At 39.5% G+C, this 15,171-nt stretch overlaps 1 protein-coding gene across 2 annotated transcripts in view; it reads left to right on the top strand.

The window, feature by feature from the left end:
* Window positions 1-15,171, top strand: part of SLC4A10 (solute carrier family 4 member 10) — a 132,947-nt gene that overhangs the window by 28,032 nt on the left and 89,744 nt on the right. For both annotated transcript variants that reach the window (XM_068407411.1, XM_068407410.1), the window contains exon 3: window positions 14,880-15,026. In XM_068407411.1, coding sequence (XP_068263512.1) covers window positions 14,880-15,026 — 147 coding nt within the window. The remainder of the gene's footprint in view (window positions 1-14,879; window positions 15,027-15,171) is intronic.

Raw genomic sequence — 15,171 nt, 5'->3', positions numbered from 1 at the left:
AAGTGAACAAGAGAGTAGAATCTCATAATGTATTTTAAAAAGAGAAATATTACTCATTTCTCACAGCGGTGCTCAAATACAGATAATTGTAGAAGGAGTTTGCTAGTTTTCAGTGATCTGTAATCAAGTCCTGTAAACATGCATGTATGACTTTAAGTAAGTCTTTCTACCTTTAAGTTTCCAAATACGTAAATGCAAGCAGGACTGATGATTTAGTACTTATAATGGCTTCTACACTTGCTTTACAATCCTCATAAGAAGGACATGGACTGTTGGAGCGAGTCCAGAGGAGGGCCACGAAGATGATGAGAGGGCTGGAGCACCTCTCCTATGAAGACAGGCTGAGAGAGTTGAGGCTCTTCAGCCTGGAGAAGAGAAGGCTCCGGGGAGACCTTATAGCAGCCTTCCAGTACCTGAACGGGGCCTACAGGAAAGTGGGAGAGGGACTTTTTATAAGGGCAAGTAGTGACAGGATGAGGGGGAATGGTTTTAAACTGAAAGAGGGTAGATTTAGATTAGATATTAGGAAGAAATTCTTTACTGTGAGGGTGGTGAGACCCTGGAACAGGTTGCAGAGAGAAGTTGTGGCTGCCCCCTCCCTGGCAGTGTTTAAGGCCAGGTTGGATGAGGCTTTGAGTGACCTGGTCTAGTGGAAGGTGTCCCTGCCTGTGGCAGGGGGGTTGGAACTAGATGATCTTTAAGGTCCCTTCCAACCCAAACCATTCTATGATTCTATGTAGTTGCCTAGCCACATCTTCAGCTGAACAAAAACATTATGGAGTGTCACGGATTGGACAGATACTTGATAATATACACTGCAGAAACCACCTAACGTCACAAGGTAGAAGACATTGAGAAGTTGTGAGAACTGTGTTATGATATTGGGCTAATAATTAAGGTAGTCTCTGAAAGAGTCGCATTCCAGTTTGTTCAGTGGATCCCAAACTTACTCTGGTTACTACTGTACTTACAGTCTTGTATTGGGGTGTGTGACCCCCTAAGTCATAATTGTTGGATGAAACTGAATTTCTGTTGCACGTATGATATCCCATCCCTGAGACTGGAACTTGCTGATTTTAATTGTTAGCTTCTTGTGGTGGTACATGGAAAGTTCTTGTCTTTGTCATACGGAGCCACAGGAACTAGCCAAAAAGAAATACTAAGATCTGGGGTATATTTCAACATCCTGCATCTGAAAAGTTAGCTGCCTCAAGTCTAAAGAGAGGTATCACAGAATCACAGAATCACAGAATGTTAGGGATTGGAAGGGACCTCAAAAGATCATCTAGTCCAATCCCCCTGCCGGAGCAGGATTGCCTAGACCATATCACACAGGAACGCGTCCAGGCGGGTTTTGAATGTCTCCAGAGAAGGAGACTCCACAACCTCTCTGGGCAGCCTGTTCCAGTGTTCAGTCACCCTTACAGTAAAGAAGTTTTTCCTCAAATTTAAGTGGAACCTCCTGTGCTCCACCTTGCACCCATTGCCCCTTGTCCTGTCAAGGGATGTCACTGAGAAGAGCCTGGCTCCATCCTCATGACACTTGCCCTTTACATATTTATAAACATTAATGAGGTCACCCCTCAGTCTCCTCTTCTCTAAGCTAAAGAGACCCAGCTCCCTCAGCCTCTCCTCATAAGGGAGATGTTCCACTCCCTTAATCATCTTCGTGGCTCTGCGCTGGACTCTTTCTAGCAGTTCCCTGTCCTTCTTGAACTGAGGAGCCCAGAACTGGACACAATACTCCAGATGCGGCCTCACCAGGGCGGAGTAGAGGGGGAGGAGAACCTCTCTTGACCTGCTGACCACACCCCTTCTAATACACCCCAGGATGCCATTGGCCTTCTTGGCCACAAGGGCACACTGCTGGCTCATGGTCATCCTGCTGTCCACTAGGACCCCCAGGTCCCTTTCCCCTACGCTGCTCTCCAACAGGTCTGCCCCCAACTTGTACTGGTACATGGGGTTGTTCTTGCCCAGATGCAGGACTCTACACTTGCCCTTGTTATATTTCATTAAATTTCTCCCTGCCCAACTCTCCAGCCTGTCCAGGTCTCTCTGAATGGCTGCGCAGCCTTCCAGTGTGTCAGCCACTCCTCCCAGTTTTGTGTCATCAGCGAACTTGCTGACAGCACACTCTAATCCCTCATCCAAGTCATTAATGAATATATTGAATAGAAGTGGTCCCAGAACCGACCCTTGCGGAACTCCGCTAGACACAGACCTCCAACTGGACTCTGTCCCGCTGACCACTACTCTCTGGCTTCTTTCCTTCAGCCAGTTCACAATCCACCTCACTACCCGATCATCCAGACCACACTTCCCCAGTTTAGCTGCGAGGATGCTGTGGGAGACCGTGTCAAACGCTTTACTGAAATCTAGATAGACCACATCCCCATCTGTGCATGAATCTGAGCTTTCTAAATGTCTACCCTTCATCATAATTTTTTTTTCCTTTTCTCTCTGGCTGTATGAATTTTGCGTTCTCTGCTGCGTGATGGCCATATTGATCATGTGATGGCCATATTGATCATGTGATCATGTGAATATCAACATGATACACAGCAACTCCCTGTTACTGCTTCCCTCAGCGGTGCCTCAAAAATCAGACATGGCTGCATTTTGAAAGGGGCCTGGCTGTATTAGTCTGTATGAGGTAGTCTCTCACAGAAGGATGTAAAATGTCACGCAGCGTAGCATGTATGAGGTAGGTAGCTCTCTGCTCAGTCTGGGGCAAGTCTGAGCACATGCAAGGGTAGATCTCAGGTAAGATTTTTCCAGGATGGCATTTAGGGTTTTGGTGTCTCCAGGGGTAAGTGGCTGTCAGTGGACCAGACTTGCAATGACAATTTTGGACTTAGGCACACAACCCCCTGTTTGAATCTCACATTTAGTCTTCTGTAGTCTTCGGTCCCTTGATCACATCCTTGGACAAAGTGAAACTGTTCTATCTGGTGCCCTTACAGAAACACCTGATAGAAGAATGGGGGCTCCCTACCTTCCCTTCTCCATGATACTGACTCACAGACTTTTTTGTGGGGTGAGCTTACCCAAAAAAAAATGACCTTTTGCTGAGTCATTTTGCTGATGATGGTAAGGTGGCATTTTATAAATGGACAGCTTTCTGGAGAATATCATCAAGCTCAGTCACATGGGTAGACTCAAGGCAATTAGAATTACTGTGACTACATGGAACCTAAAGCCTCATCTCAAAATTTGAAGAAGTATGTAATTTAAAAACTGTATTTAATTACTATTTTTCCGCACCATCCTCTATGTGTGTAGTTGTTCCTGTGAAATATCAGTGAAAATATTCTTTCAAAAATCTGCTCCTAGGACGTTATCAATAGAAATCAGAACATGACAGTGACACCCCCTTCAATCTTTCCATCAATTTAAATTGTTTAGAACACTGCAGAATTCTGTAGTTAGCCAATGAATCTGCTTTTCTTTAAAATCACACTGCTTCATAATGTTCTAACTAAACAATTACTCAGTGTAGAATCCTTCGTAATGCAGGTATCTTTCTCAGGCAAATTTCATGTCCACTCTAAGATCAGATCATTGTGTCTTTAAATATATAATCACTGCATCCAGAAATACCAAGTGACATAAAAAGATTTGAAGAGATTGTAAATTTTAATAGCTAGTTGCTCTTAATAGCACATCCATTTGTTTCACAGCACATCTAGGCACTTTTCCATCCGGAAACAGTGGATGTGACTCACAGATGTCACTGTCTTATTCTTATCCAGTGTACATTGTGTTGAGTCTTGCTGAAAATGTACCTTATTCCTGATGACATAACAACTATAAAATATGAAATTATATAATCGGGTGCTAATTGCATAGCTTAGTAAAAATCATATAATTAGATAATGATTATGTGTTATGTAATTAGCTCTTTGACAGACATTTAATTGGGCTTATGTTTTAAAAATGTGAATAGCTAGTTACTGAATATTCTAGCAAAGACTAGTTTTGACAGGGTTTAAGTTTCAATAGCACCATATCAACAACATTTCAAAAACTGCAATTCATATGAAGAACTAAAGGTTGTTTAAATCTGAAAATCAGTATTTGATTTCTTCTAAGTCTTAAAATTGTAAGTTATTTGCTATTTTTTAATTTTAGACTTTCAGCATTCAAATGTTAGAAATACCGATTAAAATGTTTACTGTAATTTCCATCTAAAATTTCTTGGCCCAGCAAATACTTGTATTTGCATATTTTGGGGCAGCTATTGTGCAAATACATTGCAAGTACGTATCTTGCTGAAAGCATGAAAATATCATGGTAATTAATGCTGCCTGGAAGAACATCCACAAGACCAGAATTTTACCTTAATCTCTCTAGATCAGTGTTTTCTTTCCCTGAGCAATATAGTAAAAATTTGGGGAGATAGGACAGGAACTGCAATACTTATGGGAATAGAAGAGATGTGGTGCTCATCTTAGTGCCATTAATGATACTTGCAGTGTGTACTTCAAATTGTATCTTTTACTTAAGCTTTGTAGTGCTTCAGAGGTGGGTTGTTTGCAGAGCTTTGGCGTTCAGATTTTCAGTACAAATGATTTTTCCACGTAATTAATTTTTCCTGAGTTGTAAGGTCAAGATCAGTCACTAATACCGAACAGGTCATTTGTCTGACTGTTGCATTAATGAAGGGACAGAGAAAGCATTTCTAAAAGCAAAACAAGAAGCCTGTCTCCCCTTGTTATAATAACATATTTTGCATGTTATCTTTCAATGTGTGTACAGACAAAATTCCTACTGAAATAAATATACTTTTATTTTTATCAGTGGTGGAATTCCTAAATGAGAGTTGGGCACTGATTCTGGATACTAAAGTACTTAATTGCAAAAGGACAGGTTTTACATGTACCTGTACTGGGAGCAGGGAGGCAAGTTTCCATAAACAGATGTGCACATCAACAAATGTTGCACTCCGCTTACTCCCTGTTGTCTCTGGCTGTCTGCCATTGCTTCAACGCATGTTCAGTAGGAACAGTTTTCTGACAAAATGGATATACCTACTTTTTCTCTCATAGATTAAAAATATTTGGGTTGATCTGTATGTGCCTGGAGATCTCAGATTCTCTCAGATCATGTGCTCTGACTGTTGGACTATACAGATATGCAAAAGGATTGGCACTAAGTGCACTCCGACTAAAATCTTTTGCTTATGCCCACCATATCAGCTGAGAGTGAAAATGACTGTTCCATGGCTGTCCCTGCTAATGTGGTCAGCTGCAGATCCTGGATTTTTGTGGCAGGATTTCAGAACTGCTGTGGGTATTACTGTGGCCTGGTTTGAGAAGCAGCTTCGATAGGGAGATGGGTGGAGATAGGATTGTTAGGTGGAGGTCCAGGCGTGAATCAGAAATGAATTCTTGCTCTGTTGGAGGAAATTGCAAAATGATCCTTGACTCAGAGAAGTCAAGATGTTGCTTAAGCTTTTTATGTTTCATATATTTTATCTGCCTAAGTGGTGTGGGAAAATTTGTCTCATGGGAAATCAAGTTTGCCATCTTTCATGTCTCTCAGGACACATAAAATACCGTATCCAGTATATAAATCATTGTACATTGGGATATGCATTCTGATGCTTTTGACAGAATTTAGATTATGTGGACTGATTACTGAAAGTCACAAAAGACTTCAAGCTAAATTAGGAAATGAACCTCACTAGTACAACACTGAATATGATGCAGAAACTGACGATTTAAACTTAATAAACCAAAAATTAATTTCAAATGTTAGTGTGCTTGTAGAGATGTTTTGTATTTAACAACCTGCATGAAGATTAATTTTGATAATAGATGTCCTGCTGACCAAAAAGAGAGAAATCCCAGAGTATTTAATGATTCTGTTTTAAAAATGGTTATTTTAGTTACTTCTTTTTAGATTTGTTCTAGCTTGTGACAGTAATCTAAAAATTATTTTTCATGAATTTTTTATTATATACAGTTAGGGTTAATATATGAAAAACTCATTGTGACTGAACACTAATCTCCATATATTATTTAGTAAAAATCTGAGTGGCTCCAGATATTGAAGTAGGCTTTTATTATCAGAGACTGGACATTTTTTATATAAATAACATAATAATGGACCTGTCTGCCCCTGACATTATTTACCTGAAAATTAATAGGACCTAGCAGCTCACAGGACTGAAAAAAACATAAATCTTACTAACCTGCTGGCCTTGATTCAGCCTTGCCTTCATGTAGAAGCAAGTCAGCTACTAATCCTGCTTGGCCAGAGAGGAGCATTGACCAAGGTCTCCCCTCCTTTTGGCTGCCAGGACACTACAGCCTATTGCAAATAATTTGTTACCCCATCAGTACAGATCCCCCACTCCAAGCTTTCTTGCCTCTGCTTCCCTTGAGTACCTCAGTCATCCTGATGTTCACTCTAACCTACCTTGTGCTCCTTGTGGCAATGTTTGAGTACATTGTATGAGTACAAGTTGGGGACAGACCTGTTGGAGAGCAGTGTAGGGGAAAGGGACCTGGGGGTCCTAGTGGACAGCAGGATAACCATGAGCCAGCAATGTGCCCTTGTGGCCAAGAAGGCCTATGGCATCCTGGGGTGTATTAGAAGGGGTGTGGTCAGCAGGTCGAGTGAGGTTCTCCTCCCCCTCTACTCCGCCCTGGTGAGGCCGCATCTGGAATATTGTGTCCAGTTCTGGGCTCCTCAGTTCAAGAAGGACAGGGAACTGCTAGAGAGAGTCCAGCGCAGAGCCACGAAGATGATTAAGGGAGTGGAACATCTCCCTTATGAGGAGAGGCTGAGGGAGCTGGGTCTCTTTAGCTTGGAGAAGAGGAGACTGAGGGGTGACCTCATTAATGTTTATAAATATGTAAAGGGCAAGTGTCAAGAGGATGGAGCCAGGCTCTTCTCAGTGACATCCCTTGACAGGACAAGGGGCAACGGGTGCAAGCTGGAACACAGGAGGTTCCACATAAATATGAGGAAAAACTTCTTTACGGTGAGGGTAACCGAGCACTGGCACAGGCTGCCCAGAGAGATTGTGGAGTCTCCTTCTCTGGAGACATTCAAAACCCGCCTGGACGCGTTCCTGTGTGATATGATCTAGGTAATCCTGCTCCGGCAGGGGGATTGGACTAGATGATCTTTCGAGGTCCCTTCCAATCCCTAACATTCTGTGATTCTGTGATATGTTTGTTAGACTTAGAGGGGTAGACTATAAGCTATGGAAGTAAAGAGCTGGAGAGAGAGATTTGGGTTAGTCTCTGCCTGTAATGTCAGATGTGGTTGTATAGCTGTAGGTCTCTACAAAAAGGTATCTTAGAGAACCATTTTGGCTTGACAAGCGCAGAATTCTTTCATTTTGTTACCTACCAGGTATTACATGCTTTAGCTTGTTCCATTTGTCATTTCTAAGGTACAGCTTTCTGTGGTGCCTCTCATCTAGTATTGTCTCCTTTTTCCTATGTCTCTCAGTATTCCCTGAGATCTGACTTTTCTTCTGAGCTGTGCTTGCACTCTTGCCTTGGCAGTCACCTGGTTTGGTCCCTTTGCATGGATCTCTTGTTGCTTCCCAGGTGTTCCCATGTTTGTGGGAACGTGGTTCACCTTTAAGATTCATGAATAACTCTGCAGGACATTTTCACAAAATCTCTTTGAAAGTTCGCTTGAAGAATAATGAAATACTGAAAGCAAACAAGTTACCACATAGTGCTGGCTGAACGCCAGTCTTGTTGATCATAAGGTTTGGGTTTTGAAGTTTGACTTTGCTCTGAGCTTCACTGACAAGAAACCTTTTCAATATGTGTGGGGAGTAATATTTCCAAATATTTCACATTGTGAAATTCTGATAAATGAAATAGTTATGAACCAACTTGCCATTATTGGTGAAAGCTGCAAAATAGCAGCAACGGAAGACAGAAACATTAACATACAGTTGTGCTAGTACTGAGTTTGCATTTTTTTTTTCTTGTTGCTAATTTAGAAATATAGGTCAAATTCTTCCCTGTGATAACCACAGCTTCACATTCCATCAGTGGAAAGTCTATGTGTGTGTGTCTGAGAGGGTCCTTTTATGTTCTGTGTCTGCTGACTTTTTTTTTTTTTTCTATTGTCTGGCAAGGTCTGAGACCTAATCTCGTGACAGGACTGTACACACACCACTTCTGGACTCCTCTGGAGCAATGTAGGGAAATAGGGAATGAACATAAGTGCAGTTAAAAAGACTTTTTATCCCAGCTACAACCTGGAAAAATGTTTTGTTAAAAGGAGAGATTTTTTGGGAGGGCAGTGATTGATAGGGGCTCTTTAAAAGGTCCTTAACTTTAATGACTTCAGTGAGATGCTCTTACCCTCCATATTCAATATGTCCTTAATGCCAAGGATATTGTTTTAATTTTTTTTCTATATAATTTCTGTACTTTAACCTAGAACAAAAGTTACATGTATGATCTAAAAAATATGTGAAGGCTTTCTTGTCAGTTCCTCCAAATTATAGCATGGCAAAAAGGTGAAAAATGTCCCTTGAGCAAACCATAACTACAAACAGCAATGTAAACTGTTGGTTTAAGAAGCATTGCTTTTTGTCCTTTCTGCTTTCTCTTTAGCTCTGCCTCCCTGCTGCACTACAATAACGAATCATGAGTCATGTACTCTCTACTCCTACACAATTCACCATAATCACTTTTTCTCCTGTAAGGAAAAAGGCAATTTTTTTTTAACTGTACATGGACTGCTGGTTTTCTGTCTGTATCTCACTGTTTATTTTTGAGAGGATAGGAAATTGCATGTGGTTCAGTTCTAGCTGGCAATACATAAAAGAGGCTTCAAGGCACTGAGTGTTTTCCAGAGGAGGGAGAAACCCCTCCAGTCCTGCTGAGGTCAGCAGTCATTTGAGATTCAGCTTGAACCACTGGCAAAATATTCTCGCTCAAGGCATCTTGACTCTGCAGTGTATTTCCTTAGCAGATCACAGAAGCCTGCCTTTGCTCTTTCTGGAGATGTTTCAAGACCCATCTGTTCCCTTATCTGCCCCTGTCCGTCATGCCCATAAGCGAGGATCTGAAAGCCTTGGTCTCAACAGGTGCCTAAGGCAGATTTGGATCATTCTGGGTGGAAGGCAGCACAGGCAGATGTACCACAAGCACCTAGTGCTCACGGATGTTCAGATCCAGGCACCGACTTGGCTGGTTCACTAAGGAGCTCTTAAAGTACTCGCTTGAGTCCCACATGCCTGGTGTAACATGGAGGCCTGTGGAGCCTCTACTGATGGGGAAGTGTGGAGGTGAACATGCTTCATACATGTGTTCTTCCTACCAAATGGGTGTGTGTTTTCTGTGTTAAAATTGTGTTTGGAAAGAAAATGGGAGGCACTGGGGTAAAAATGTCTGTACTCTTAGCATTCCATGAAAAAGATCTTAATTTCTCTAAATTAGGGAAACATTTACAATTCCTTTCTTTCTGTTTCCATTTTCCCTTGCAATGTCACATCCATTCAGACAATTGTAATGGGATTTCCAGAAGTGCCTAAGTTAAGTAGTCAGGCACCATAAATTATAACTGGTTATATGTTTTCAAAGCTTTAGAAATCCCACTACATTTCTTTTCCTTTCCTTTTATTTGATGAATAAGCTAGGTAGTTAGGACAAGCTTCTGTTTTAAAGACCCAGAATGCCAGGTTCTGAAAACCATTTTTAGATGTTACACCTGTCATTTTCAAGGGCTACACAGAAAATATTTGCTTTTCTGAGGCTGCCTTTTTAGATGGTTAATTTGCTATTAGTTTCTTAAAATAAAATTCAGGTGTAAGGAAGAATTTCTTCTTTGGAATACAGTAACCCCAAACAACCTTTCTACTTAGATATTATTCTAAGAAACGTCTCTGCAAGATATATTCATATTAATAATGTATATTTCATATCTGTCTTTTCTAGGGCAAAGAATTAATACCTCCACTTCGTGGAGGTATTTACAGCACAGTATGCTTTTTCTTCAAAAGTTTAGGGGAAATCCTGGTTTTTACATATGCTTATATGTACTTTCATCTGTCTGAAAATTAAATACAATTAACAGGATCCCTTTTAAATCTTTCATAATATGATTTAGATTTATTAATGTAATCCTGTAAAAATTAAAAAGAACACTTTATAACAAGGGTCAGTATTTCTTTAATCCCTAAAATATTTTTACTCATGGAGTGTTTTAATGCTTTGAAGGTAAACCACAAGGGGCCAAAGCCTCTTATGCTATAAATGCATAGGTTGGAACTAACTTTATATTCTGGGTTTTGTTCCCCAGCTATGTGCAATTTGATTAAGAATACCCTTTTTATAAAACAATATTTATACAATTTAACAGTGGATTTGTAGCATTGTATAAAGGTGACATTGCAGAGCAGATCAATTCAGTGTATTGTATTTCTTTAACAAGCTTTCAGATTGTAAATAATCTTTGTATATTAATATATTTTCTCAGAGGTTCAGTTTTAAAAAATGCTTCACTCCTAAACCCTAATACTGAAAATATTTGTATATGTGTTTATGTTTAGCTTTCCTAGCAGCACATTTGGAATAAATCAACATTTTAATTCGGAATGCGTTTTTGCAGGGACAAAATCGTAGTCTTTCCATGATAAAACTCTACTGATGTTAATGTAAGGTTAGTTGAAAAAGCTCAGGAAGACCAGATAAATCCTATGGCTTACTGATATCTAAATTAATTCAGATTTTTAACATTATAACATAAGTTGAACGTAACATAAACCATGGAGAGGAATAAACCTCTCTCAGCACAGAAATTCTTTCATTTGTTTTGAAGTAAGAATTAGCAGGAGAAATCCTTTTTGATCTATTAGATGTACATTTTTTCCTGAGAAAGGACAATAGGCCAAACTCTTAAGTCTGTCCAGAACCACAAATCTGCATGTGTGTACCTGAGCGCATTTTATCTGCATATGTTTCATACACCTGATTACATGTGGCTATCTGTGCATGCATGCACAAATTATCTTACAACACATCCACCATAGTCCTTGGCTGAGAGATACAGAATAAAGAAATGTTTTACGTATGGTTTTTCCCATTACAGGATGGTTCCTTTGAATAGAGGAGAAGCAAACCAAACTAACTGACTAAATGTAGTAATAATAAAATAAACTGTAATTGACCACTTCAGCTGTTAAAATTTTTTGCAAGAAAACACAACCTTTGGAAAAATACAATTGAAAAAAAACCTGTTTTGTAAACATGAAGCAAAATGTAAAACATTAATCCATTTGTGTATTTTTGACTAACAACTTTAGCCCTTTCTCAGGTGATGGGAAACAGCACATGGTGCACAGTGCAGGTGACAAAACTGTCCAAAAGTGATGCCCAGCGTGGTGTTTTTGAAGACTTGACTTTAAAGAGTTCTAAATCCATTGTTTCTTATGCTCACCTCTTAAAACTGTGCGTAAATTCTGCATGAGAATGGTTGTTAGGTTGTACCTGATGTCAACAGTATGTACCCTGATTTAACTTACAGTTGTTACTGTTTTCCATACTTTAGTGTCTTTGCAGCCTTGCCAAAAAAATGAGAAATTATGATCTAATTGAGTGAGGCGCTGTGCAAACATACAGCAGAGCAGAATTATTTTACAATCTTTAAGCAATATTCAGGCATTTTTAGATGGCATCCTGATAAAGTAAATAATCAAACACACAAAAAAGCTCCTAAAGATAAATGAAAGAAATGCTCTTATACGATTAGTTATAAACTCTACAGAACAAATCTGGATCCTGTTGGATATCCTGCAATTGACTTCAGCCAAATTGAAATTATAGATGTTCTTTCTTTGGAGAATTTAGTCAGTTTAACTGAGATCTTATAATAAATATAGGTGCTGAAGGTATAAAAATGTCTGTAATTTTTTGCATTTTTGGGGAGGAAGCGTGCTTCCATTGGTGTCACTTGGAATTTTACCATTGATGTCATTGATGTTCAGGAGCTATCTGCAACCTGTATTTGTGTTATGCTGGGTCAGAAATCTTCTAATAACTGCTTTTGTGCACAACATTAAAATGACAGAGTCTAGCTGATTCTTGGGACTTGCTTATGGCAATGGGAATAAAAGAAAATGCTCTTTAGATCCTCTTGAAATGCAGAATTTTTGGAAAGATGTTTTGGAAAAATACTTCTTTTAGAATCGTGGCTTAAAGGTTCATTTGGTATTTCTGTTAGAAGTTTTATATTAAGCAGAGTTCTTGTTTATTCTCATCTTCAAATTATTCTCATGTTCAAATAATGTAAGTCTTAGGGGAGAAAAAAAAAAAAATCTGTTGAAGAACTTCATTGGAACACGTGTGGATGCTCCTCTCCAGAGTCAGGTAGCAAGAAATTGTCTGTCAGAGAAAGCGTGGTGTTTCTGGCCTGCTCTGTCCTGGAGACTGCAGGGGAGCTTCAGGGTTGGAATTCTGGGCGTGGGAAATTCACAGAGCTCACTGGAAACTCTTCTTTAGTAATGTCTCAGTCAACTTGTACAGGAAAACGTACCTTACGTTCTGGGCACTAGTTTATAATATTTATCATCAAAAGGTTACTTGAAGTAAGGTCATTTTACTCATTGGATTTCTTTTATCTTTCCTCTTTTTTCCCCCTGCTTCTGTCATTCACTGTCTTTTTGCCAGCAATTTAGAATTTATCAACTTTTCTCTTGTTCCCAGCTGGTCTTTTTTTTGCTCCATGGTTGTACTCTTATACAAGCAGAACTTCTTAACTCTTTATTCAGACTTTCTACTTTTGCTTTTTGCTCTATCATTTTTCTATAGAAAAATATTCCGTGTCCCCTGTCAGTTTCTTTCTTTTTCCTCTTATTTGCCGGAACCTTGTTACAAGGACCTAGATTCCTCTCTGTGTTTATTGAAATTATGCCTTGGTAGAACTCTGTTGGCGTCAGTAAGTTCACACAGAAGGAATAAAATCCATTTTGCCTTTTCCTGGTTATCCACTTCAGTTTCCAGGTTCCTGTTTTCTTTTCAGCATGAACTGATTCTGTCTGTATAGGGAAGATTTTTGTATTCAGACACACATGAATGGTGTGGCATTTTAGGGCCTGCTTCCCAGTTTATTGAATGAAGAACAGTCTGGACTCAAGGCCTGGATTCAGCCCTGGAAATTAATTGCAGTGTGAACCTGAATCTGCATTTCCTGATGCAGGTACAACTTGAGCATTGAAGTGGGGCACAAAACTATGGTGAGCATGCCCACTTCTATCACAAAGCAGCAGGAATGTATTAAATTACTAAATTAAAAAAACAATCTATTTGCATCTCTGGAAATGGTTAAAATCTTAGGAGGGGTAACCCCATTCCTTTTGAAGTGTTGTTTTGGGTTTTTTTTCTACCCAAGGAAAGGGACAAGGAAGTGTTGAGTACTGCATTACTGCTGTCCTTCAGTATCTTTTTAAGGAATTCTTTCTATGGAATGCATTTTTCCTCGTTTCATGCACCACTAATGGCAATATATTTGAAATACACCAAAGGCAGCGGTTCTCTTTAAATAATTTCTTAGGTTAAATGTAATAAGCAAGAAGAAAGAGGTATCTAAAAAAAAATAAAATTTCAACTTGTGGCCTTTGCTTCAGAAAAATCTCCTGGCTCTACAAGAATAGTCTTCCAAAAATTGATGCCTCTGCTTTCTAGTCTCCTCTACATGAAGCCAAGTTGAGGAATTAACTAGTGTGGTGTCCAGAGCCTTTTCTCCAGCTTTCTTAGCTCTGCCTCTGCAGAGCGTTCTTGTCAGCCTTGAATTTCGCTGATGTATTGTGACAAATGCTGCCTTGCTGTGTTTTCTGCCCCTGCTGGAGTCTCCATGGGATTAGAGATCATGTGGTACCTTACTTTTAATGTTCTTGACCTTTTTCTGATGATTGGCACTGCTGAATGATTACAGCAAAGCAGCAATTGTCTAGTTAACTGTGTTACGCTCATTTCAAGGAGAAAACAAACGTTATTTGAGATGAGTAATCTGGACTGTGTCTTTCTGCTGAGTAAATGTAGGAGACATGGCTGTAGTGAGTCATTATTCCTTTCCTATTTGGTCTGGTTTTGTGGTACTTCCTGCACATTTGCCGTGTGCTCTCCCCCTTCTAAATGCTTTACTGTGCTCTGATCCTGTAAGCCCACATAGCTAAGGAGCTATATCTTTTAGGCTTGATCCGCAACATAAAATTCTTCAGGCTCAAAGGCTCAAAGATGGTGGCAGGCATGGCAATGTGTACCTTCTCATGTATTTTAAAAAATAAAATAGAAGAAATTGAAGCACCCTAAGCTATCAGTAATGTATTTATGATGTAAGCACATAAAGTTGTATAGGGATTTTACAGTCTAGCTTCTACAGTATTTATTGTTTTTTTCAGTCTCTTTTTTTTTTTTTTCCCTTCAGTGAATTTCCCACAAAAATCCTGTCAAGGTTTGGCTCATAAATAGCAATGAGTTTTGCAAAGTTCCTGTACACACAAAGCAAACAGCAACTTTACCAAATGTTCAGTGCAAAGAGATCCATGTGTCTCTTCATGTTACTGTTTTGGAAGACATTTTACAGAACACCTGTCTGGCTTTAATGGAAGTTCACACATAGAGATTCAAATTTGAAGGCAAAAAATATAAATCTGGCACTGCATCATAAGGACTTCAATACTGGGATTTTGTCCTGTATCAAGGGGTTGTATATCTGTGACGCTACATCATCATTATTGTAATCAATAATGTTACAACTGTTAACGTTAGAATAATCAATATTGTACAGTTACACAATTATAATAATTATTATACCATTAATGCTATTATGGTTAATATTTTTATTATGTTGCCACAGCCCCTTTTTAAAAGGTAACTTTTTTTTACCTATAGGCCATCGAACATTGTTCATTGGAGTTCACGTGCCACTAGGTGGAAGAAAAAGTCACCGACGCCATAGGCACCGTGGACATAAACACAGAAAGAGAGACAGAGAGAGAGATTCAGGATTAGAAGATGGGAGAGAGTCTCCTCCTTTCGGTAAGATAAATTTTTTAATAATAAACATCAGTATGATTATGCATGCTCTGTCCTGTTATGGCTTGGATATGATTAGCAGTGGGGTTTTGGAGAACGCACCAGAGCCTCTCCAGTCCCTGCTGGAGAGCCAAGATTTGTTCCTCTG

Source organism: Nyctibius grandis, chromosome 9 (genome assembly GCF_013368605.1).
Source record: "Nyctibius grandis isolate bNycGra1 chromosome 9, bNycGra1.pri, whole genome shotgun sequence".
NCBI lineage: Eukaryota > Metazoa > Chordata > Aves > Nyctibiiformes > Nyctibiidae > Nyctibius > Nyctibius grandis.
This window is presented reverse-complemented; position numbering and strand designations above follow the sequence as displayed.